This window comes from Triticum dicoccoides, chromosome 1A (assembly GCF_002162155.2).
Source record: "Triticum dicoccoides isolate Atlit2015 ecotype Zavitan chromosome 1A, WEW_v2.0, whole genome shotgun sequence".
Taxonomy (NCBI): domain Eukaryota; kingdom Viridiplantae; phylum Streptophyta; class Magnoliopsida; order Poales; family Poaceae; genus Triticum; species Triticum dicoccoides.
Window position 1 is genome coordinate 483,199,381 of NC_041380.1, and position 26,522 is coordinate 483,225,902.

The window sequence follows — 26,522 nt, forward strand, 5'->3', positions numbered from 1 at the left end:
CAAACAGAGTTTGTAAAAGTTTTTCTTTATCACTTTCAGTTTATCAACTGAATTGCTTCAGGACAAGCAAAGGTTTAAGCTTGGGGGAGTTGATACGTCTCCATCGTATCTACTTTTCCAAACACTTTTCCCCTTGTTTTGGACTCTAACTTGCATGATTTGAATGGAACTAACCCGGACTGATGCTGTTTTCAGCAGAATTACCATGGTGTTATTTATGTGCAGAAACAAACATTCTCGGAATGACCTGAAACTTCACGGAGCGACTTTTCAGAAAATATGAAAAATACCTGCAAAAGATGAAGGCCAGGGGGCCCACCACATGTCCACGAGGGTGGGGGCGCGCCCCCTACCTCGTGGGCCCCCTGTTGCCTCTCCGACTCCAACTCCAACTCCAACTCCATATGTTGTGTTTCGGGGAGAGAGAAATCAGAGAGAATAAATCATCGCGTTTTAGGATACGAAGCCGCCACCAAGCCCTAAAACCTCTCAGGAGGGCTGATTTGGAGTCCGTTCGGGGCTCCGAAGAGGGGAATCCGTCGCCATCGTCATCATCAACCATCCTCCATCACCAATTTCATGATGCTCACCGCCGTGCGTGAGTAATTCCATCATAGGCTTGCTGGACGGTGATGGGTTGGATGGGATCTATCATGTAATCGAGTTAGTTTTGTTAGGGTTTGATCCCTAGTGTCCACTATGTTCTGAGATTGATGTTGCTATGACTTTGCTATGCTTAATGCTTGTCACTAGGGCCCGAGTGCCATGATTTCAGATCTGAACCTATTATGTTTTCATAAATATATGAGTGTTCTTGATCCTATCTTGCAAGTCTATAGTCACCTATTATGTGTTATGATCCGTTAACCCCGAAGTGACAATAATCGGGATACTTACCGGTGATGACCGTAGTTTGAGGAGTTCATGTATTCACTATGTGTTAATGCTTTGTTCCGGTTCTCTATTAAAAGGAGGCCTTAATATCCCTTAGTTTCCGTAAGGACCCCACTATCACGGGAGGGTAGGACAAAAGATGTCATGCAAGTTCTTTTCCATAAGCACGTATGACTATATTCGGAATACATGCCTACATTACATTGACGAACTGGAGCTAGTTTTGTGTCACCCTAGGTTATGACTGTTACATGATGAACCGCATCTGGCATAATTCTCCATCACCGATCCATTGCCTACGAGCTTTCCATATATTGTTCTTCGCTTATTTACTTCCCGTTGCTATTGCTATGATCACTACAAAATACCAAAAACATTACTTTTACTACAGTTACCTTTTGTTACCGTTACCACTACTATCATATTACTTTGCTACTAAATACTTTGTTGCAGATACTAAGTTTCCAGGTGTGGTTGAATTGACAACTCAGCTGCTAATACTTGAGAGTATTCTTTGGCTCCCCTTGTGTCGAATCAATAAATTTGGGTTGAATACTTTACCCTCCAAAATTGTTGCGATCCCCTATACTTGTGGGTTATCACTCAAGCCTTCATGGAACCTGAATGGATTCAAGCTATGCAAGAAGAGCTTCAACAGTTCGAGTTGAACAATGTATGGGAACTGGTCAAGCGTCCTGATCCTCGCAAGCACAATATCATAGGCACCAAATGGATCTATCACAACAAACGAGATGAGCATGGTCAAGTTGTCAGAAACAAGGCTCGTCTCGTTGCTCAAGGATACACTCAAGTTAAAGGGATTGACTTCGATGAAACGTTTGCTCCGGTGGCTAGGCTTGAAGCCATTCGCATTCTGCTAGCCTATGCCAACCATCACAACAACCTCCTGTATCAAATGGATGTGAAGAGTGCCTTTCTCAATGGCAGGATTGAAGAAGAAGTGTATGTTACACAACCACCTGGCTTTGAAGATCTAGAACATCCTGATATGGTTTACAAGCTCAGCAAGGCACCGTATGGTCTCAAACAAGCCCCTCGTGCTTGGTGTGACACACTCAAAGACTTCCTGAAGAGCAAAGGTTTCAAACCTGGTTCCTTGGATCCCACTCTCTTCACGAAGACATACGATGGTGAACTGTTTGTGTGCCAGATCTATGTGGATGACATTATCTTCGGCTGCACTGACAAAAGATACAGTGATGAGTTTGGGCACATGATGCAAGAGAAATATCAGATGTCCATGATGGGTGAGCTGAAGTTCTTCCTTGGTCTTCAAATCCGTCAGCAAAGCAACGGCATCTTCATATCTCAAGAGAAATACCTCAAAGATTTCCTGAAGAAGTTTGGAATGCAAGACTGCAAGGGATACACGACGCCAATGCCAACCAAAAGTCATCTGGGCCCCGACGGCAATGGTAAAGAGTTCGATCAAAAGGTATACCGCTCCATGATTGGTTCTTTACTCTATTTATGTGCATCTAGGCCAGATATCATGCTTAGCGTTTCCATGTGTGCCCAATTCCAAGCGGCACCAAAGGAGTCGCATCACTTAGCTGTGAAGCGAATTCTTCGATATTTGGCTTACACCCCAACACTAGGATTATGGTATCCAAAGGGCTCAGAGTTTGATCTAGTTGGATTCTCAGATGCTAATTATGCTGGTGACAAGGTTGATCGCAAGTCTACATCAGGCACATGTCACTTTCTTGGGCGATCTCTTGTCTGTTGGTCTTCAAAGAAGCAAAACTGTGTGTCTCTCTCCACTGCTGAATCTGAATACATTGCCGCTGGATCTTGCTGCGCTCAGCTTCTATGGATGAAGCAAACTCTCAAAGACTATGGAATCCATCTGAAGCATGTGCCACTCTACTGCGACAATGAGAGCGCCATCAAGATTGCCAACAACCCAGTTCAGCATTCGAAGACAAAGCACATTCAGATTCGTCATAACTTTCTCAGAGATCATGTCATGAAGGAAGATATTGATATCATTCACGTCAACACTGAAGAGCAATTGGCAGATATCTTCACAAAGCCCTTGGATGAGAAAAGGTTTTGCAAGTTGCGGTGTGAGCTAATTATCTTAGAATCCTCGAATGTCATGTAATTGGACACACATCCTAACGCTTATGCATGTGATGACTTAGATGTGCAACACACGAAGTAACGAATATCTTCAAATAATGAAGACATACACTCTAAGTGTGAATACATTAATGCGGAATTTGACTTCAGAGCGCCACGATAATTGTCCACCGTGTCTGGGTCTAATACTTCCTATACGGTGAGTAACGCCAGCACCAAACTCTTGCTTTTGGTGTTTCGTTAGACGTCACATTTGCAAAGTCTTCGCATTTGGTTTGCCTTCAACATTGATTCGACTTCATGTTTATCTTCACAATGTTGATTTGGTATCATATTGGTATATACATATATTGGTGGTCTGTCCTCTATAGCATTCACTTACAGCTATGACTTCATGTTTGAATCTTTTGACCTAAGTGAATGTGATCGGACCCTAGCACCCTCTATGCTTCTACCTTAGATTCTATCTATCCAAATCATATGCATTCTATTGAAACTGTCGATTGTCTTCTCTGAGTCCTTGTCAGCAGAAGACACAGAGACAAAAATTGAACCTATTTTAATGCTATATCCTTATTGCCTGAAAACCAGAGAAGCGAGAACAACTTCCAATGTGTTGCATGCATGCCACGTGTCCTTCAGATGTGAACCTCCAGGGGCACCTGCATAATAACGCTGTGTCATCCCTGTCCCTATAAATATGCACCTCACCGCGGTCATTATCTCTTCTTACACCTTCTCTCCTCGCACCAAAACCCTAGCGCCTCCGCTAGCTCACGATGACGCCGGAGACGAAGCGCTTAGCTGTCGCGAAATCTTCGACGTCGTCTTCACGCCGGCCGCAGACCTTGTCCTCTCCGCCGCCGCCGTAGGTGTCTTCCGTCGCCAAGTTAGGGCATGGGAGATTGAACTGCTTGGCCTCCCTCTCTACTTCATCTAGCAGTTCTTTGTGTGGTAATTAAATCTTACTTTTACTGCTCTCGTTTGATCAGTCAAATCCAGCCATTTCAACCAAGAGTAGTTTCTTCACTTTCATATCTGGATCTGTCCATGTCTGCATCTCATATCATGCCAAGTATATTCATTTATGCTTCACTACTAGTTAGATTCCTCACTTGTACTTATTCTTGGATTCGTACAAATCTGGAACCAACTCTCATCAAATAAGTGAATGTCTTCGCACTATGAGGTCAATGTCTTCAAACTGATTTATCTTCAAAATCTTCTAAGAATGCATAGGACCTCTTCCCCTTCCCTCGCACCTCTAATGCTGTCACGGGTACATGCCAGTGGGAGAATCCCTTGGTTCTCATAGTCTGCATTCATTTGCAGAATTCTTACAGCGACACATCAATTCTCCTGAAGCTAGTTCCTGTTTGACTAGCAGACGGAAGCCATTCACAGTTTTGAAGCCTTTCAACTTGAATACTATGGCCACTGAGAAATCAGGTAGAAAGGGCGGCAGGCAGCACCATGGGGATACAGCCAAGGACCTGCCACCAGATCTCTTTGAATTGTACAAGTCGGATCCTGAAGAAACCTATGGTGAGCGCAAGACCCGAATCCAATGGAATCGAAGATACTGGGCCGAAGAATGGTTAAAGTACAAATTTGTGACCGTTGAGTATGCTGAAAAGAACGCCATCAAGCGACCATGTGGAGATATTATATATAGAGGTCTGCAGCCCAAGTCCAAGCCCGAAGCTATTGCTCAAGGCTTCTATCCGTGCATGGTCCGAGGACCATAGCCTGAAGATGCCGACCCATCTAGTTTGCTATGGTATCGCGAAGACAATCTCTTCAAGCGCAACTTTCCGTTTGCCAAAGAGTCTGCCAAGAAGAACAAGAAGCAGTTTGGCCTCGACTTCAACCCTGGTCCATCTGCTCCAAGGGCTGATGGCACACGTGATGCCAATCCCAATGAGATCGGCCCCTTCTACAACCTCGAAGGCCTCATCACTCATATTGTTGTATAGGGGGCTATGGTGGACCACTCAACTAGCGATGCGGATTCTGAAGATGCGTCAGCCCCACCAAAGCAGAAGCAGAAGAAATCAAAGGCTTCAAAGCCCTCTACTGCACCGAAAGTTTCGCATGCGAAGCCACTGGCCACTGCACCTCCTGAACCCAGTGTGCAATCTGAAGATCTCTCTCTCATCTCCAAGAAGAAGGAGAAGCCCAAGAAGAAGCCCATGAAGATTTCTGGGCATGAACTAACTCCATTTGTCGTTCTAAGGAACGAAGATGAAACCATTGATCCGTCAAGCGACAAAGACTTTGGTGATGATGCTCTTGAGCTTCTAATAAAGAGCAAGCAAGAGGCGGAGATCTTCAACAATCTGCCCCTCTTTGATGCGGAAATTCTGAACAGCTTCATTGATGAGTGGTTCAACGACCAGAGCATCAACATCGATGATCTACAGCTGCTCGTAGACATCAGCGTCACCTTCCACGGAGCCATTGCAAATGATCTGGCCTTGGCTCAGAAGATCGTCGAGCTGAAGAACAAAATCGATTTTGAGAAGGCTCAGTTTAAGAAGCACATGGCAAAGCTCAGCGTGGCTGATGTTCAAAACTTCAAGCAGATGTTGCATAACCTCAAGGAGTAGTTTCACCAGAAATGTGAGGAAGCCAAAGGCTCAAAAGAGCGGATGAAATACTTCGCAGAGAAGTGTGTTCAAGCGCACAATGAGGCTAAAAAGCGCAAGGCACTGGGGCGTCCTGGCACCGATCCAAGGATGGCTGCCAAACAGAAGAAGAAGTCTGTTGCGGCACACACTGAAGCACCTAGGCAGGAAGCACCTAGCATTGTCTTCCCTGCCAGCATGACAGGCTCGAAGCCTAAGGTCCCCTCAGCAGCTTCAGAACTGAAGAAGACCAGGGCAGCTGAAGCTGATGCCAAAAAGCGCAAGCACCTGAATGCCACTGATGGTTCTCCATCAACCAAGAAGCCGAAGACAAAGTCTTCGCGGAAAGAGCGTGCTGCTGCCATAGAGCCACTTGTTATTGAGCCCATCTCAGTTGCATGTCCTGTCTCCTCCAACCAAGAGCGTTAACTTGTAGTTCATGAGCCTGCTCCCACAGAGGCTCCTGAAGACGAAGAAGTACCAGTTGTTAACCCCATCACAACTGAAGACATTGGTCGTGAAGACAATGTAGAAGATGATGAAGTCCTTCCTCAGATTGAGAACCAACCGGTATCATCGCCTGTTCTCACGAACAACAAACTCATCAGCATTGGTCGTCCTTTGACGCTAATTGCTTAGGATACTTCATGGGCCGATCACCCTCAACAAGAGACCCCAAGTAAAGAAGACACACCCAGTACTCCACCACCTCAAGCCACCACTCCGGTGCTTGATGATGACTACATGGTCCAGACCACTCCATCACCACAGGCGTTGCCCGCATTCCGCAGGCTTCGCAAAGGCCCTAGGCCACAGATCACCATGTCGAGCATTCCTGAAGGAGAAGTGCAACAAAGCTCAGTCAAATGTGAAGTGTTTCCTGAAGCCACTCCTACTGTGAATGTCTCGGAGTCTGAAGCCAAAGCCGCTGAAGACATTCCGGCTGCATCAGCCGAAGACAATCTAGAACCAGGACAAGAAGAAGAAAGAGTTGCCACACCACTGTCACTCAAGAAGTCGTTCTCGAGGAGAACGTGTCAGTGCCCGACTCTCCTGCTACTGAAGAGGAGGTTGAAAACATTGAGGCGGCCACAACCAACACTGCTGAAGCCAATGACGTTGTCATGGCTGAAGATCTTGTGGCGCCTGAAGCTAATGTTGCACCTGAAGCTAGTGTGCACCCTGAAGCCACAGTCAACGCCGAAGCTACAGTTCCACCCCCAAGGCCTCACACTTATGAGTAGGTGTTTGATCATGGCCAACTTGTCACTATCAAATGGCCTATTCTGGTTCCTCCCACTGCTCCCAGACCACAATATGAATACCATGTGGAGCACATGCCTCAGGTCCAGAAGCCAAAGCCCAGACTGCCAAGGTTTCCCGGTGCTGCAACGTCACCAGGCTCGTTCAGTGCCAACAGCTTCAGGGCACACAACACATTCTTCGACAGTGCCAAGAACCCATACTCAAAGTGTCATGGAATTGTCATGGCAGATGTCCTAGTGTGAGGACTTAGTCATGGAGCCATCACAATGAGGTTAGCTTAAAGGGGTTAATCAGGACAAAGGACATGAGGAGTTTATACTGGTTCGGCCCCTTACGATGAAGGTAAAAGCCTAGTCCAGTTGTATGAGGTATTGCTAGGGTTTCGATGAGCGAGGGGCGAATACACTTGACCCGGCTCTCGATTGTTGTTTCTTGTCCCAAGCCGCTGCTAGGTCGTCCCCTTATATACACGGGTTGACACCCTGCGGCCCTTAGAGTCCTGACCGGTTTATACAACGTATCCGGCTCGGTGACCTTTCTTACATACCTTACAATACAAGCTTTACATACATGGCGGTTTATATCTATGGGCCTTAAGCCGCCTTCGGGTCTGGCCCTCTACTAAGCCTACTTATGAACCGCCATATGATCTTGGGCTTCATTGCGATGAATCGTCATAGGGATGACCCGGCCCCTCCTGGGCGGGTCATACCTAATAGTTATATCCCCAACATTAGGCCCCAGGTTGATTTGAACTTGTTCATGTCAATCTCCAAGACTTAGAAAAATCCTTCCATATCCGCTGCAAAAACTTTGTAACCCGCCGTGATGTCATATCCAAGAATTTTAAAAACCCGCCACAACGTCATCTTTAACGGATCTTTATCTTAATGTCTTCCCGAAAATCGAGGCGTCCAATTAGCTGGATAACCATCATTCGGCCTCCTTGTCTTTCGCGCCTGTCTGTTTTCCTATCTCCTTATAAATAGGACCATAGGGTCATCTCTCATTCTTCTTATTCTCCTTTCTTCCTCCTCACAACGCACTGTCCCGCACAAACCTTGCCACCGTCGACCTCCGTCCTCGTCCTCGACTCCGGCCGCTGCATCGCCCTGAGTAGACCAGAGAACTGCGGCGCCACTCCGTTGTTCTAATAGTACCACTGAGTCTTCCTTTCTTCGTCACAAATCTGCCATTAGGGTTTGTCAGTGTTCATCGGTGTTCAACCGCATTCGTCATTGTCCTTATTTTCATTTGTTTAGATCCATGTATTAGACCCAAAAACCATAGGAATCTTGCGCGGTAGTGGTTTTAGCACTTGTTTTAATACTAGATTATATCCCCACCGCGACAGATCTCCTCTAGGGCTCCTCTGTTTTTCCACTATCACCTTTTGTAGATGAATTTATTTCCTTTTTTCTAAACAACAGTAGATCCAAATTCGTAACCTCTATCTGTGGAACTGGTTTGTCCCAGTACTTAGTCAATTTTGCTTTCGGCAACTCTTGAATATCTTAGTCATGGCGGCTTACCCTGCCGACTTATCTTTTCTTCATATATCATTAGCCCTTGCTTAAGCCGCCATTATAAACATGCACTGTAATTGTTAACTTGCAATCCCACCAACTAATTTGAGCCGGCAAACTATTTCCTTTTAGATTGTCCTTTCACCATGCCGCCGAAGACGATGACCACTTGTAACTGGGTCCCTTCCACAGTCACCGAGAGCACTTTGAAAGATTTCGTCACTGTTGGATACTTACCAGAGAAAAGTGTCATGCCTTATCGTGCTCCTGATCCGGCTGAAGAGAGACCTTAGCCGAAGGATGGTGAAATTATTGTCTTCACTGATCATATGACCCGAGGCTTCACGCCACCTAGCTCAAAATTCTTTAGAGATGTTCTGCACTTTTTCAAACTCCATCCGCAAGATATCGGACCCAATTCCGTATCAAACATCTGTAACTTCCAAGTTTTCTGTGAAGTTTACCTTCAAGAAGAACCTACTGTTGAACTCTTCAGGGAATACTTCTACCTGAACCGCCAGAATGAATACACCAACGGTCCCAGCTTGGAACTTGGCGGGATTTCAATTCAACGCCAATGAGATGCCATCTTCCCTCAAGTAGTCCTGCCAAGCCATCCCAAGGACTGGAATCAAACATGGTTCTACTGTAAAGACATCTCACCGTCTGATGAAAATCCGATGCCGGTTTATCGTGATGATCTTCTTGATGCAAATCACCCACTTCCTGATGAACTCACCCCTGCCGAACGCAAGAAACTTGTCCCCAAAATCAGAAAATTTCAAGCCTTGTTAGGAAATGGCTTGACCGGAGTTGACTTGATCTACTGCTGGATCACATGGCGGATCATACCTTTAAGCCGCCGACCGGCTTGATGTGTTCATACACCGGAGGAACTGATGATCCTTTACGTCATAGTTCTCTGCGTTTGACTGAAGAGGCCATCATTGAGATGGCAACCACACTTGTCAATAGCAAATATGAAGACTACAACCTAGTGGGTTTGAACCCTTTCTGCAAGCTTAACCCGGCGCCAAAGGTAATTCTTTTGACTTCTTTTTCCTCAGTAGTTAATTATCGCATGAACTTCAACATGCTATTCTTCCACAGGCTAAATCTGACTTCTGGAAGGCCAAATATGACCATGAGGCCGCCAAAAAGGCTAGGGCTGCTGCGAGAGCCGCCAAAAAGACCGCCAGGAAGTCTAAGAAGAAACCCACTGCCTCTGAATTACTTAAGCTGGATGATACCTCTGAGTCGGAGGTAGCCCTTAACTCTCCTGGCCTATTTTTTAACAACCTTATTGATACTGACTATTGCCAGGATGACACGGGGGCTAGCCAGGCAGTCGACGAAGAGGTAACTATTATTTCCTCCGACTCATAACCTTTACCAAGGCAGAAACTTCGGCGGGTAACCCATAAAGTAAGGTTTTCACACCCCTTGGCTTATTTAGATCCTCATTTTCTTTTGAAACGATAGCAACATGAGAGTCGCCGCCAGACCCCTACCGGAGGAGATGAAGATTTAACCTCCGGTTTACCAAACACTCCTCGGAAACGGCAAAATGAGGTTCTTTTAACCTTAACTCTTTTTTTACCAGCGAGTTACTTTCACTACTTACTCACTTTTGACTTCATCCTTGCAGGAGATTTCTCGTTCCTCATCTGGCGACTCATCGCAAACTCAATTGCCGGCTTTCAAGACTGCCCCTGGGTAATAATAAATGTCTTTCTTCTGTACCTTTATACCTTCATCATTATACTGACTTGTCTAAATCCTTTTTAGCAGTCAAGCAAAGCCCAAAAAAGCAAAGGTGACAAAGCCGGCTGAGGATCCGAAAACCGCTGAACCGGAGCAACCAACCGTCGTAACGGAACATCCTGAACCGAAGCAGTCAACCTTTGTGCCAGAACACGCTGAACAGCCAAAGGACCCTGCTTTCAACGTTCAACCGGATTTACCTGAGCCGTCCGCGGATGAAACTTCTATTGACCCATCAAGTATTGAGCCGTCAAGCTCAACTAACCCGCCGGAGAAGCATGGTGATGACGTTTTAATCACTGGTACCAAATTCGTTGAACCGGGGAACCCAACTGTTCTGGCAAGACACTCTGCCAAACAAGAAGTTATGGAAAGGAAGAAGTTGAGGTTTGATGTCTCCCACTATGCTCACCTGAGTATTAGCAAAGTGCTATCTGGTTATCTCAGTCAAGTGCACTCCAGTCATGATTCCAAAATTGAGATGGTCAGATAGATGCACCAAAAATATGAGGTACATTCTCCGGCTTATATAAGTTATATACCCTGCCAGCCTCCAAGTCTTCTGATTATGATAAGATTGAATGATCTGTAGACTTAGAATACTTAGAAGCCTCTGTCTTAGACTCCCTCCAAGTACGGTTTTCAACTAAACCGGATGCTTATCGTATTTCAGTTTGCATGTGTAGTCCCCAAGGGCCGGTTTAATCAGTAGGAATGAGCCGGTCCTACTAGTCATTATGTAGAAGACCAAAATTTAACCGCATATCCTTCATGAGTCAGCTAGAACTATCACACCAGACTCATCTTTAATAAGAAAACAAGCAATATGCATTAGCCCCCAAGTACTAAGTGTTATTGCGTGCAAAGCACTTGGGACTTTTTGGAAAGAACTAGTTCCTTTGAAAAAAATTCACTGACAGGCATTAGCCCCCAAGTGCCAAGTGTTGTTCCTTGCAAAGCACTTTGAGACTTGTATTTTGTAATCCGCCATGAGAATGAACAAACTCATGCTGTATGCAGGCTGCGACCATAGAACTGGAATCTCAATTGTCTAAGGCCAATACCCGGCTGGCGGCTCAGGAGAGTGAGACAAAAAAGGCCGAACCTAAATTCCAGCTGAGTGTGTCTGAGGCAGAGAAACTGAAAACCAGCTTTACTGCGGAGATAGAGGCTTGGACCAACAAGAAGACTGCCTTGACGTAGCGTGCTGAGAAAGCTGAGGCAGCTCTAGAAGAGGTTACCACTGAACTCACCGGTTTAAAGAACCGTGTGTCTCAGATGGTTTCTGCAATCTTCGGTAAGTCGCCTTGTTGTTTACCCAAAGTGAGTATTTGTCATCATAACATAAGCTGCTTTTTAACCAACTATGGAAACTTGCAGGTCCCAGGAGTAGCAATCTGAGCTGTGACACGTTGGTCAAGCTCAAGGCGGTTTACACGCTTGGGGAGCAATTATATACTGGATCTCAGCGGACTCTTGCCACTATCTCCCAAGTGAATCAAGGGCCGCCTCTATTAAGTGATGTCTTGAAGAAGTTGTCAATCTTGCCCGCTCGGTTCCAAGAAATCAAGCGATCTTGTGCTAGAGCCGGAGCTGTAACAACTTTATGCCACGCCAAAGCCTGGGTACCGGAATTAGGCCCGGCGGATGTAGCCAGTGGATATCCCAGCCTCAAAGAAGATGGAACTCCTTTCGACCAAGAAGACTTTGCTGCTTGTGTGAAGGAAATTCACCCTCATGCTACAATTATTGCCGAAGAGACCAACCTTACCAAGTATCAGCCGGGTTATGACACCGATAATCAGAAGATGTCGACTCCTTCACATAAAGTGATGGACTTAATCCCACCGATTCGTAAGCACACTTTCGCCCTTGACATTGATCCATCTGACCTGATTGATGACGAGGCCGAATTTGTCGCCATACATGGTTTTGACTGGTCCAAACCCAACTTCCAGACGGTGGAGGAGGGCGAACCAGCAAGGGATGAGTCGCAACCTTCAAGTCAGCCAGGCCATGATTCGTGAACCGGGGCCGATTTAACATCTGTTGTGCACGAGACTGAAAAACAATCATCTTTTTGGGCACCAATTGCCTTGTAATAGGCTAGCTTCAAACTTCTTGTTCTGCTATGCCATCGTGCATATTGCGTTGTTTATGATACTTCTTTATCCATGCGAAGATATATGCTATATATGCATGATGATATTATCAATCTTGAATCTGTTTCTTCATACAACAAATAAAAAGTGTCCTGGCGGTTTACCGCTGGATGGGTTGTACTGCCCCAACATGAACTTATCATGATTGATAACCAAGGCCGGTCGAAATAATAATCATATATGATTGAAAATATATCATACCTGTGATGCTTAATCACACCTGTTGGTTTATCAAACCAGTGTAGTAAGGGTAATAGCCCAAAGCTCCAAGCACTGGTAATTATCAGAGATTGCCGGCTTATGAACAAAGTCGGACCAGGTCAATAAACACCGGATATGTTTCATACTGGCGACTTATAATCAAAACCAGGCCAGGTCAATAAACACCGGATATTATCTCATACTGGCAACTTATAATCAAAGCCAGATTGGGTCAATAAACACCGGAGAATTACTATGTCATAAAAAATCACAAAAATATGTTCAAAGCAACAAACAATAGAAAATCCAAGGTTTTCATAGGCCACCAAGCCAAAATATCTTCTTTAATGAAACTAGCATTAGCCACTGGAAGGTACGCGCTTTCCATGAGCCGGCACTCACATTACCCAATCGACATTTTAACCCAGATAAGTTCATTTCTTATTTAAAGATAGACTTATCAGGAGTACGCGGGGTCAAAGTAGCATCATGCATTACAAGCCGATTTATCCAAGTTTCAAGGAAGGCGGCTGTATCAGCCTGAGTTTCTCCTTGCTTTTCGTAAACCGTGCCCTCACATGACAAGCCGACATTTTAACCTTAACGAGTTCAGGGTCTTGTTTAAAAGATTGGCTGTTAAGAGTTCGTCGGGTCAATCAGGATTACCTGATGGAGAAGCATCTGGCACACAGGCAGGATAACCCAGGATTTTAGGTGAATACACCTGGCTTCCAAGCCTGGATTTTATAGCCTATTACGAGGTTATGAACTCTTTTTTCTTTATAACAAAAGATCCCCCAAGTAATATTTTGAGCTGTGCTCAATGGGTACCTATGTTTGAGTTGTGCTTTTGCAACAGACTCTCTTTGGTCCCTTTAACCTGGGTAGTAATGCTATGTTCTCTTTGGTGAATACACCTATGTTTGAATAGGAAGCCCCCAAGTTTTTTTATGTGTGGCCTATAAGCCGGATCAAATGGTAATCATAACTTTGCTGTATAAAGCAGAAGCCCCCATGTAACTAAAAACTCATTACTCAAAGAGAAACAACGACAGAGGCCCTGCTTTAACAGGGATGCCGGCTGATACATCTCCAATGTATCTATAATTTTTGATTGTTCCATGCTATTATATTATCTGTTTTGGATGTTTACGGGCTTTATTATACACTTCTATATGATTTTTGGGACTAACCTATTAACCTAGAGCCCAGTGACAGTTTCTGTTTTTTTTCCTTGTTTTAGAGTATCGCAAAAAAGGAAAATCAAACGGAGTCCAATTGACCTGAAACTCACGGAACTTATATTTGGACCCAAAAAGCCCACGAAGAATCGGATTTGGACCAGGAGAGTCCCGGGCTGCCCACAAGGGTGGGGGGCGCGCCCACCCCCCTGGGCGTGCCCCCTGCCTCTTGGACAGCCTGGAGATCCACTGACGTACTTCTTCCTCCTATATATATCCATATACCCTAAAAACTTCGGGGAGCACAATAGATCGGGAGTTCCGCCGCCAGAAGCCTCCATAGCCACCGAAAGCCAATCTAGACCCGTTTCGGCACCCTGCCGGAGGGGGAATCCCTCTCCGATGGCCATCTTCATCATCTCGGCGCTCTCCATGACGAGGAGGGAGTAGTTCTCCCTCGGGGCTGAGGGTATGTACCAGTAGCTATGTGTTTGATCTCTCTCTCTCTCTCTCTCTCTCTCTCTCGTGTTCTTGAGGTGGTACGATCTTGATGTATCACGAGCTTTGCTATTATAGTTGGATCTTATGATGTTTCTCCCCCTCTACTCTCTTGTAATGGATTGAGTTTTCCCTTTGAAGTTATCTTATCGAATTGAGTCTTTAAGGATTTGAGAACACTTGATGTATGTCTTGCGTGGGATACCCGTGGTAACAATGGGGTATTCTATTGATCCACTTGATGTATGTTTCGGTCATCAACTTGCAGGTTCCATGACCTTGGGAATCTATGCATAGGGGTTGGCACACGTTTTCGTCTTGACTCTCTGGTAGAAACTTTGGGGCAATCTTTGAGGTTCTATGTGTTGGTTGAATAGATGAATCTGAGATTGTGTGATGCATATCGTATAATCATACCCACGGATACTTGAGGTGACATTGGAGTATCTAGGTGACATTAGGGTTTTGGTTGATTTGTGTCTTAAGGTTTTATTCTAGTACAAACTCTAGGGCTGTTTGTGACACTTATAGAAATAGCCCAACGGATTGATTGGAAAGAATAACTTTGAGGTGGTTTCGTACCCTACCATAATCTCTTCATTTGTTCTCCGCTGTTAGTGACTTTGGAGTGACTCTTTGTTGCATGTTGAGGGATAGTTATGTGATCCAATTATGTTATTATTGTTGAGGGAACTTGCACTCGTGAAAGTATGAACCCTAGGCCTTGTTTCAACGCATTGCAATACCGTATGTGCTCACTTTTATCATTAGTTACCTTGCTGTTTTTATATTTTCAGATTACAAAAACCTATATCTACTACCCATATACCACTTGTATCACCATCTCTTCGCCGAACTAGTGCACCTATACAATTTACCATTGTATTGGGTGTGTTGGGGACACAAGAGACTCTTTGTTATTTGGTTGCAGGGTTGCTTGAGAGAGACCATCTTCATCCTACGCCTCCCACGGATTGATAAACCTTAGGTCATCCACTTGAGGGAAATTTGCTACTGTCCTACAAACCTCTGCACTTGGAGGCCCAACAACGTCTACAAGAAGAAGGTTGTGTAGTAGACATCACCTGCTTTATTATATTGATCATAATATATACATTGTCAAAATATGTACATTGGAAGAGCCAGTGGCTTTAAGTGTAGTAAGGCCGGAGATGAGCTATATTCCACGACCGGCAGGTCTCCACCTCCGACGTGTGTGAGTCCTTGTGGTCTCGAACATCGATAAGGTAATATGACCCGTTGTTTAGATTCTTCCTGACCACGAAGGGTCCTTCCCAAGGTGGGGATAACTTGTGCATATCAGCCTGATCCTGGATAAGCCGGAGCACCAGGTCGCCTTCTTGGAAAGTTCTGGTTTTAACCCGGCGGCTGTGATAACGTCACAGATCTTGCTGGTAAATCACCGAACGAGCCGTTGTGATGTCACGTTCCTCATCCAACAGGTCAAGTGCTTCTTGACGTGCTCTTTCATTGTCAGCTTTAACATAAGCCGCCACACGAGGGGAGTCATGACGGATGTCACTAGAGAGAACTGCCTCTACTCCGTAAACCATGAAGAAAGGTGTGTATCCCTTAGATTTGTTTGGCGTGGTATTGATGCTCCATAACACAGAAGGTAACTCCTCCACCCAACAACCCGACATCCTCTACGGAGGAACCATAAGCCAGGGCTTGATGCCTTTCAAGATCTCTTGGTTTGCTCTCTTAGCTTGACCATTGGACTGGGGTGAGATACTGATGATACATCAAGACGGATATGCTCATGTTGACAAAATTCTTCCATAGCACCCTTAGAGAGGTTAGTGCCATTGTCTGTTATAATGTTGTGTGGAAAGCCAAAACGGAAGATCACCTTCTTCATGAATTGAACCGCTGTTGCTGCATCACACTTACTGACCGGCTCTGCCTCTACCCACTTAGTGAACTTATCAACCGCCACCAAAAGGTGGGTCTTCTTGTCCTTGAATCTTTTGAAAGGTCCAACCATATCAAGCCCCAAAACTGCAAACAGCCAAGTAATTGGAATCATCCTCAATTCTTGAGCCGGCACATGGGCTCATCGTGCGAATTTCTGACATCTATTACACCTGCTGATGAGGTCCTCTGCATCAGCATGGGCCGTTAACCAATAAAACCCATGACGAAAAGCTTTAGCCACAAGGGATTTTGAACCGGCATGATGACCACAATCTCCTTCATGAATCTCTCGTAAGATCTCACAGCCCTCTTCTGGAGAGACACAACATTGATACGCCCCTGTGACACTGCGATGATGTAACTCTCCATTAATAATTTTCATTGACTTAGACCGTTGGGTTATCTGCCTGGCTAAGGTTTCATCCTCAGGTAACTCACCCCGGGTCATATAAGCCAAATAAGGAACTGTCCAATCTGGAATCACATGAAGAGCCGCCACCAACTGAGCCTCCGGGTCAGGGATAGCCAAATCCTCCTCTGTAGGAAACTTGGCCGATGGGTTATGCAAAACATCAAGAAAAACATTAGGCGGCACTGGCTTGCGTTGAGAACCTAACCGGCTTAAAGCATCTGTTGCTTCATTTTTCCTCTGATCAACGTGCTCTCAACTTGATAACCCTTGAAGTGACCAGCAATAGCATCCACCTCTCGCCAATAAGCCGCCATGAGTGGATCCTTAGAATCCCAAGTACCAAAGACTTGCTGAGCCACCAAGTCTGAGTCGCCGAAGCACCTAACCCGACTTAATTCATTTCCTTATCCATCCGAAGACCTGGAGTAAGGCCTCATACTCAGCTGCATTGTTAGTACAAGGAAACATCAAACGGAGAACATAACAAAATTTATCACCTCGAGGGGAAGCAAGAATAACTCCAGCCCCCGAGCCCTCCAATTGCCTGGACCCATCAAAGTGAATAGTCCAATACATGTTATCTGGCTTTTCCTCAGGCACCTGCAGCTCTGTCCAATCATTGATGAAGTCCACCAGCGCCTGAGACTTGATGGCCGTGCGAGGCACATATTTTAACCCGTGAGGTCCAAGCTCAATAGCCCACTTAGCAACCCGGTCAGTTGCTTCTCTGTTTTGGATGATATCTCCCAAAGGAGCAGAACTGACCACAGTGATGGGATGACCCAGAAAATAATGTTTAAGCTTCCGGCTGGCCAAGAACACCCCATATACAAGCTTCTGCCAGTGCGGATATCTCTGCTTGGACTCAATAAGCACCTCACTGATATAGTAAACCGGCCTTTGAACTGGATACTCCTTGCCTGCCTCCTTTCTTTCTACCACAATGGCAACACTGACAGCCCGGCTATTAGCAGCCACATATAACAACAAGGGCTCCTTATCAATAGGGGCATCAAGCACGGGCGGCTCAGCCAGCTGCTTCTTCAAATCCTCAAACGCTTTATTAGCGGCATCACTCCAGACAAAGTTATTCATCTTCTTCATCATCTGATATAGAGGGATAAGCTTCTCTCCCAGCCGGCTTATGAACCGGCTCAATGCCGCAATATGACCTGCCAGACGTTGAACGTCATTGATACACGCCGGTTTAGCCAGTGAAGTGATGGCTTTGATCTTCTAGCTTAGCTTCAATACCTCTGTTAGACACCAAAAAACCCAAGAGTTTTCCTGCTAGCACACCAAAAACACATTTGGTCGGGTTAAGCATCATCTTATAAACCCTGAGAATATCAAAGGTTTCCTTCAAATCATCTATCAATGTCTCTTTTTCTCTGGATTTTACCACAATATCATCCACATAAACATGAACATTACGTCCAATTTGGTTATGAAGGCAATTTTGCACACATCTCTGATAAGTCGCCTGGACACTCTTGAGCCCAAAAGGCATAGACACATAGCATAAGGCTCCAAAGGGAGTTATGAAAGTTGTCTTCTCCTGGTCCTTAACTGCCATCTTGATCTGATGATAACCAGAATAAGCATCCAAAAACAAAACGCTCACAACCCGCTGTAGCATCAATAATCTGATCAATACAAGGGAGAGCAAAAGGATCAGCCGGACAAGCTTTGTTTAAATTCGTGTAGTCCACACACATACGCCAAGTGTCGTTCTTCTTAAGTACCAGCACCGGGTTAGCCAACCACTTAAGATGGAAAACTTCAATGATAAACCCAGCTGCCAAGAGCCGGGCTACTTCTTCTTCGATGGCCTTCCGTCTCTCCTCATTAAAACGACGAAGAAACTGCTTGATCGGCTTAAACTTTGGATCAATATTAAGAGTGTGCTCAGCGAGTTCTCGCGGTACACCCGGCATGTCTGAAGGCTTCCATGCGAAGATGTCCCGGTTCTCACGGATGAACTCGATGAGCGTGCTTTCCTATTTCGGATCCAGATTAGCACTGATGCTGAACTGCTTGGATGAGTCACTAGGAACAAAATCAACCATCTTGGTATCGTCTGCTGACTTAAATTTGAGAACCGTATCATGCTCTGTGGTTGGCTTTTTCAAAGACGTCATATCTGCCGGGTCAACATTGTATTTGTAAAATTTTAACTCCTCCATTGCACAAACTAACTCCGCATAAGCCGCATCTCCTTCTTCACATTCCAGAGATATCCTGCGGCTCCCGTGCACCGTGATGGTTCCCTTGTGACCTGGCATCTTGAGATGCAGATACACATAACAAGGCCGTGCCATGAATTTGGCATAAGCCGGCCGTCCAAACTGAGCGTGGTAGGGGCTGTGGATCTTGACCACTTCAAAGGTCAACGTCTGTGACCTAGAGTCATGATCATCTCCAAAAAAACTTCCAGGGCTATCTTACCAAGTGGATATGCTGACTTACCAGGCACCATGCCATGGAAAACAGTGTTTGACGGCTTAAGATTTTTATCAATTAACCCCATGCGACGGAAAGTTTCATAATAAAGGATATTGATGTTGCTTCCTCCGTCCATGAGTACTTTGGTAAATTTATATCCTCCAACCTGAGGTGCGACCACCAGAGCCAAATGACCCGGATTATGAACCCGGGGCGAGTGATCTTCCCGACTCCACACGATGGGCTGCTCAGACCAACGCAGATAACGAGGAACTGTCGGCTCAACGACATTGACTGGTCTCTTATGAAGCTTCTGGTCATGCTTACACAAGCTAGTGGTGAACACATGGTATTGCCCACTATTCAACTGCTTCGGGTTGCTCTGATAACCAGACTGTTGCTGCTACTGACCCCCCCCCCCCCTCGATTACTCTGCTGGTTGTAACCACCCTGGTTGTTGTAATTACCTTGGTTTCCTTGGAATCCAGAGTTAGAACCGCCACCGCCATAACCCGGACCGTGAGAGCCGGGGCCAGAACCACCACCTGGCCCATGGCTGTCATGAAAAAGATTGGAATTCTTGTACTCCTTCATAATGTGACAATCCTTCCATAGGTGCCCAGACGGTCTTTCTTTCGTACCATGTTTTGGGCAGGGCTGGTTTAACATATGTTCCAGATTTATACCGGATCCTCCGGCCCGTGGGGGCGTTTACCCTTGCGACACTGACCACTATTCTGTGCATTGGTGTTAGCCACAAAGTCAAAACTATTGTTAGCCTTGCGCTTACCATTGCCTCCCAGGTTATACTGCTGCCCCTTAACGTTGCTGCTCTTCCTTCCCTTCCTCGGCTTGTCATCATCAGATTCGGGGTCCTTGGTACTATCAGAGTCAGTATACTTAACGAGAGCCGCCATGAGCGTCCCCATGTCATTGCAGTGGCGCTTGAGCCCCCTAGCTTCTGCTTCAAAGGCATGAAACGACAATTGTTCTCCAACATCAACACCGCTAAGTCGACATTGATGCGATCCGAGGAGTGCAAGATTGTTGAGACCCGGCTCACACCCAATGGGTTGTGGACTCACCTTCCTCTTGAACACAGGAGGCCATATCCACAATTGACATGGGCTGTTTACATGTATCTTTGAAGTTCTGAATGAACCGGTCCTTTAACTCGGCCCATGACCCGATGGAATTGGCAGGGAGCCCCTTCAACCAGGTGCAAGCCGTCCCTTCTAACATCAGGGGGAAATATTTAGCACATGCCGCCTCGCTGACATCCAGCAACTCCGTGGCCATCTCATAACTCTCAATCCATGCCTCGGGACTTAAATCGGCTGTATAATTAGGCACCTTGCGAGGATCTTTGAAATCCTTGAGTAGGCGCTCATTACGCAGATCTGGCACTAAGCAGGGCACGCCCAAATTTCTAAAGGTCACACTTGGCTCCATAGAAGTGGTTGGACGAACCGGAGTGGGTTGACGGGCCGCATACTATGCCCTAACTCGGCCTCTCGATGGGCTCTTCCTTGATCCACCACATTCTGAGCATCAGCACCATCGCCCGCCGGGTTATGCCCGCACGGCGGGTTATGGTTACATCCACTGCTTGACACCGCTGGCTCATCAAGATGTCTGTTGTAACTTTGGCTCCGGCGAGGGGTAGAATGAATCGTATCACGACTGTAAGAATAAGCCTGTTGCTGGGTTAGTGCTGTTTGAAGAAGCTCTCTGGCTCTTCGTGTCTCGACCGCCGTTGGCGACTCACCATCAACCAGAAGAGCTGCCAGTCGTGAAGCTGCAGCGATCATGTTATATAAAGGGTTAGAATAATGACCCGGTGGCGTCGGTACGTGCTGCGACGGGTTGGTGTTCTGACGAGGCGGGCCCATTGTGCGCGGCTGAACCGGCGTACCGGTCCCAGGTGCTTCGACCCGGTTTGCTACTGCCGGGTTACTGGTTCCTGCTCCTAGCGTGTTAAAGAGATTCCTTGCCTCATAAACCGAAGGCAGACGAGTCTGACGCCTCCTCCTCATGACTTCATTGGAAGCGCTCGGATCTAACATGAGCCGGAAAGATTGTGACTGAATCCGCCGAGCCTGAGCCTCCAAAGCGGTCCGCTCCTCGGCTTTCCTGGCGTTTTCTGCGCTTAGCTCCTCCTTGGTCCGCGCTATCTCATCACGCAACTTTGTGATTGCCGCATTATGCTGATCTTGATCCACCGGGTTAACCACTGCTGTTAACAGTGCTGTCAGTTTGTCCAGCAAGTCAGTTAAAGCTTGAGCCGGCGGGCGCTCAGGGCCTCCTGCCCCGACAGCCGCTGCCGTTGCTGAACCGGAAATCAACTCTGCTGCTGTTGATGAATGTTGCACGAGCTGTGTACCGGCCATGAAGATTGCAACCCGATTCGGCGGCTCACAGGGGTCTGGAATACTGTCGCCATCGGAACAGCCCCCAAGCCGGCCGTCTGGCAGTTGATACAATGACCCTGTCTCAGGTGGATGACTCGCCATCGGAGTAAATGACAGTCTCATCACCAGATGCTGGTCTGTCCTCAGACTCCACTCCATGGATGAATCCCACGAAGACACGATTCATGGCAGGTCGAACTCGGGCGGGTCTTGCACGCTGAGCCGTCTCGACGATGTCGGTGCAGATGTCCGGCTCAGGGCCCGGTTCGCCGATTTTACCGATGAAGACGTGGATTTCGCCGAAGGGGACCCGGTACCCATACTTAATTGAGCCTGCCTCAGGGCCCCAGCCTGCATCATCGATATAGAGCTTGCCGCGACGACTCTTGGTCATCCGGCCCACAGCGTATCCCTTGATCCCTTCGAAGTTGCCCTTTAAGAACTCGAAACCATCGTGCGATAGCCCCACGGTGGGCGCCAACTGTCGTGGAATTGTCACGACAGATGCCCTAGTGTGAGGACTTAGTCGTGGAGCCATCGCGATGAGGTTAGCTTAAAGGGGTTAATCAGGACAAAGGACATGAGGAGTTTATACTGGTTCGGCCCCTTACGATGAAGGTAAAAGCCTAGTCTAGCTGTATGTGGTATTGCTAGGGTTTTGATGAGCGGGGGGTGAATACGCTTGACCCGGCTCTCGGCTGTTGTTTCTTGTCCTAAGCTGCTGCTAGGTCGTCCCCTTATATACACGGGTTGACGCCCTGCGGCCCTTAGAGTCCTAGCCGGTTTATACAACGTATCCGGCTCGGTGACCTTTCTTACATACCTTACAAAACAAGCTTTACATACATGGCGGTTTATATCTATGGGCCTTAAGCCGCCTTCGGGTCTGGGCCCTCTACTAAGCCTACTTATGAACCGCCATATGATCTTGGGCTTCATTGTGATGAATCGTCATAGGGATGACCCGGCCCCTCCTGGGCGGGTCATACCTAATAGTTATATTCCCAACTCGAAACCAAAGATCTCATCTGAACGCTTCTGGAGCTTTCTGCAGCACAGTTATTACTCATGTGTCTTATACAATCAAGAGTGGATCTTTCCTCACATGTGTATGGATTGTGAAGCCATTGCTGGCCTGCCCTGCTTGGAAGAAGCTCTTGACTGCTTCAGAGATGTTGGCCTTCTGCAGTTTGTCACTGACAAGGAGCATTGGAATGAAGAGATTCTACTGCAGTTCTATGCTACTCTTCACATTCGTGGCTACAAGAGGGATCCGAAGACTTGGGTCCTTGAGTGGATGACAGGTGATGTGCACCATGAAGCCAAAGCTCAAGATATCATCGAGCTTACTTCCCTGCCCACTCCAGGTGAATACTATGAACCTGGTTGTCAGCTACACAGGAATGCATTGGAGATCATCTTTCAGAAGCCTGAGCCCAATATGAGTCAGATGCTCAGCATGATGAAACCACTGCCACAAGGTGCTGAATATCCTAAGGAATTCTTTGTCGAAGACCTTGAGTATCTGCCCCAAACCATTTATCACATTGTAAGGCGAACTCTATGGCTCGTCAAAGGACATTCTCCTGCAGCTAAGCTTGAAGGCGCGATGAAGACATTGGTGTTCTATATCCTGAATGGCATCAGTTTCAATGCTCAAGATTTCTTCATTGGGCAACTTGCTGCATCTGGAATTGATCTATTTGGCCTGAAGTTTTATGCTCCATGGGTGATGCGCTTAATCAAGATTCACTCTTCTGTCAACTATCAGCCCTCTGCGCGCAACCATATTATCTTCTTGCCTAAGGTTGATATGTCTGTCGAAGCCATCTACCCTGAGCCTGCCAAGGAGCCACTTTATCTTCATAACGTTGATCGCCAAAGCTTCACTCAACCAATTGAAGGAGTTCTTGCTACTACTCGTGTCTATCCTCTGGCCGGCAATACACGTGCACCTCGTCATGAACCTACTGAAGCCACTGAAAGCACCATTGCTCAAAGGCCTCGGAAGCGGTCTCGTGTGCTTAATGACCAAGAGCTTCTCATGGCCTTGCATCAGAAACAAGATAAGCATCATGACTGGCTAAAGCATCAGATGCAGACCATCTTGGTGGACGTCAATCACATCAGAAACTTGGCCACTGAGAACTCATTTGTTGCTCATGAAACCTGCAGGAGGTCCTGGAAGAGTCTCACACTTCTCTGCTCTGAAGACGATCTTCACGAAGATGGCTTCACTGAGGGTTTCAAATTTGACTCCACTCCTCCATGGAATGCAATCTGGCATCGAACTTCAACTATTGAAGATTCTGAGTATTCATCTTTGGCTGCAACTATTGTTGCAAGAGTTGTCGAAGAAGAAGACGATGCCAGTTCACCGGCCCAGGCTTCACTGCATCTCGACACTGCACCAGGCCCCTCTGCACCACTGAACTCCAATGTCGACCCTTCACCTTCATCTACTCCTGATGGGAACGAGTAGATGCTCTATATCTTCAAACCTTTTTGGTCCTTACTGACAAAAGAGGGAGAAGCACATGAGTTGATAGTCTTCAAGCGGGTCCATATGGGGTGGTTGCTATTTTTTTGATAAGTGGTTACAACTCTCATTTTTGATACATTTGGTTCTTTGAGTTGTAACACTTAAACTTGATGGTCGTCTGCTACCTTATCTGCCACTTTGTGATGCAATGATAAATTCCGCATGAAGTCATTCCGCAGACGTCCATTTCTCATTATGCATGTCATTTTCTTCGTTATATCTTTATATGCATAATGAGTTGTCTTCATCAGTTGAAGAGGATCTCCAAAATTAAAACCTGCCATGTGCATTTGCATTCAAGAGCAAACCACTTATAAGTATATAAGTGGTTTGCTCTTGAATGCAAATGCACATAACCGCGGTTTGATCCTGAAACCACTTATGTGCATTTGCCACTTACTTGATCCTGAAACTACTTACGTTCAAGCATAACACAAGACCGTGTTCACTTCTCGGACTCCGCCGAAAAGAGACCATCACGGCTACACACGCGGTTGATGCATTTTAATTAAGTTAAGTGTCAAGTTCCCTACAACCAGATATTAACAAATTCCCATCTGCCACATAACCGCGGGCACGGCTCTCGAAAGTTTAAACCCTGCAGGGGTGTCCCAACTTAGCCCATCACAAGCTCTCACGGGCAACGAAGGATATTCCTTCTCCCGGAAAGACCCGGTCAGTCTCGGAATCCCGGTTACAAGACATTTCGACAATGGTAAAACAAGACCAGCAAAGCCGCCCGATGTGCCCACAATCCCGATAGGAGTCGCACGTATCTCGTTCTTAGGGCACACCGGATGAGGACTCCGTACAAGTAAATCCAGCCCTCAAGTTTCCCCGAGGTGGTGCTGCAAAGGACTCTAGTTCAGCCAACACTTAGAGAAGCACTGGCTCGGGGGGGGGGGTTAAAATAAAGATGACCCTCGGGTTAATTACTCCCAAGGGAAAGGTATAGGTTGTTAGGCAAATGTAAAACCAAGGTTGGGCCTTGCTGGAGGAGTTTTATTCAAAGCAAACTATCAAGGGGTTCCCATAACACCCAACCACGTAAGGAACACAAAACCAGGGAACATAACACTGGTATGACGGAAACTAGGGCGACAAGAGTGGAACAAAACACCAGGCATAAGACAGAGCCTTCCACCCTTTACCAAGTATATAGATGCATTAATTAAATAAGATATATTCTGATATCCCAACATATCCATGTTCCAACATGGAACAAACTTCAGCTTCACCTGCATCTAACAATGCTATAAGAGGGGTTGAGCAAAAGCGGTAACTTAGCCAAACAATGGTTTGTTAGGATAGTGGGTTAGAGACTTGACATGGCAATATGGGAGGCATGATATAGCAAGCGGTAGGTAGCGCGCGATAGAACGAACAACTAGCAAGCAAAGATAGAAGTGATTTCGAGGGTATGGTCATCTTGCCTGAGATCCCGTAAGGAAGAAGAACGAGTCCATGAAGTAGACAAGCGGACGAAGTCGAACAAATCCTCACAAACGCGACGTTACCGGAACTAACAAGAAGAAGCAACACCGGAAAGGAGCAAACAACATGGTAAACAACCAAGCATAAACATGGCATGATGCACAACCAAGTATGATGCATGTCCGATTTAAATATGCATGGCATTGCAAAGTGCACAAACAACACTACAAGTTAAGTGAAGCTCAACATGTAACAAGATGTATGTTGACGAAACACCCCATTCGATTATTTAGTTCACTCCCATTTAGGTACACAACAATATTAAATGTTGTTAAACAAGGCAAGAGGTGAAGCATGGGTAAATTACACAATTAGGCATTTTAAATGAGGCCGAAAATATCAAACAACAATTTCGGTAAATCCTCATGTGCATTAGCAATTTAATGCAACAACAAATTAAACATTCTTGATGTTGTTATCATGATGTGGATGGCATATGCAAGTTATGCATTTTTTATGAAAATGTTGATATGAACATGATATGAAGCATTTGTCATCGTGGCGGAAATAAAATGGGTGCCACGACAACGACAACAGAAATGGTGCCACGGCAACATTCCGGTTCCAGTAACTCGATTGAGATGCTCGTGCAAAAAAGAGTGTGACGGGTGCGTGTCATGCAAGGATGGTGGGGGTGATTCCGGTTACCGGATGTCCCATGTGTCGGTGGCATGGCAACCGAGGGTCGTGCATGAAACAAACGGGCACGGTGCAAACACAGGGTTCATCTCGTGCATCAGACAACATTCGTCCACGGCGGTCGTCTCGGGGTTATACCTTCGAGGCGTGCGTTTTCTAAGCGTATCGAGTTCGTCGAGGGAAGTAGTCGTTCACGGCCGTCGTGGAAGTAGCGGTTCACGCGACGGTGGTTGAACTTGACGCTTGCGTTACACGGGTCTTCGGCGACGGTAGTCGTACATGGTTCGGAGTGGTACTTGCATCTTCGGACTTATCGGTCTCAATTCTTGCGATGGCAGCGGAACACGTTTTCATAGAGGGACTTGACGAATCCGAGTAACTTGGGGTAATCACACGGATCCAGAAGAAGGACTTGG

General features: G+C 46.3%; 1 protein-coding gene across 1 annotated transcript in view; it reads right to left on the bottom strand.

Annotated features, from left to right (window-relative positions):
• LOC119353905 overlaps positions 1–20,130 on the bottom strand; it is a 66,969-nt gene extending 46,839 nt beyond the window's left edge. The window contains exons 1-3 of the mRNA XM_037620604.1: positions 20,106–20,130; positions 19,811–19,981; positions 19,488–19,576 (exon numbers count right to left, since the gene is read on the bottom strand). Of these exons, the coding sequence (XP_037476501.1) occupies positions 19,488–19,576; positions 19,811–19,981; positions 20,106–20,130 (285 nt within the window). The remainder of the gene's footprint in view (positions 1–19,487; positions 19,577–19,810; positions 19,982–20,105) is intronic.
• Positions 20,131–26,522: the final 6,392 nt, after the last annotated feature.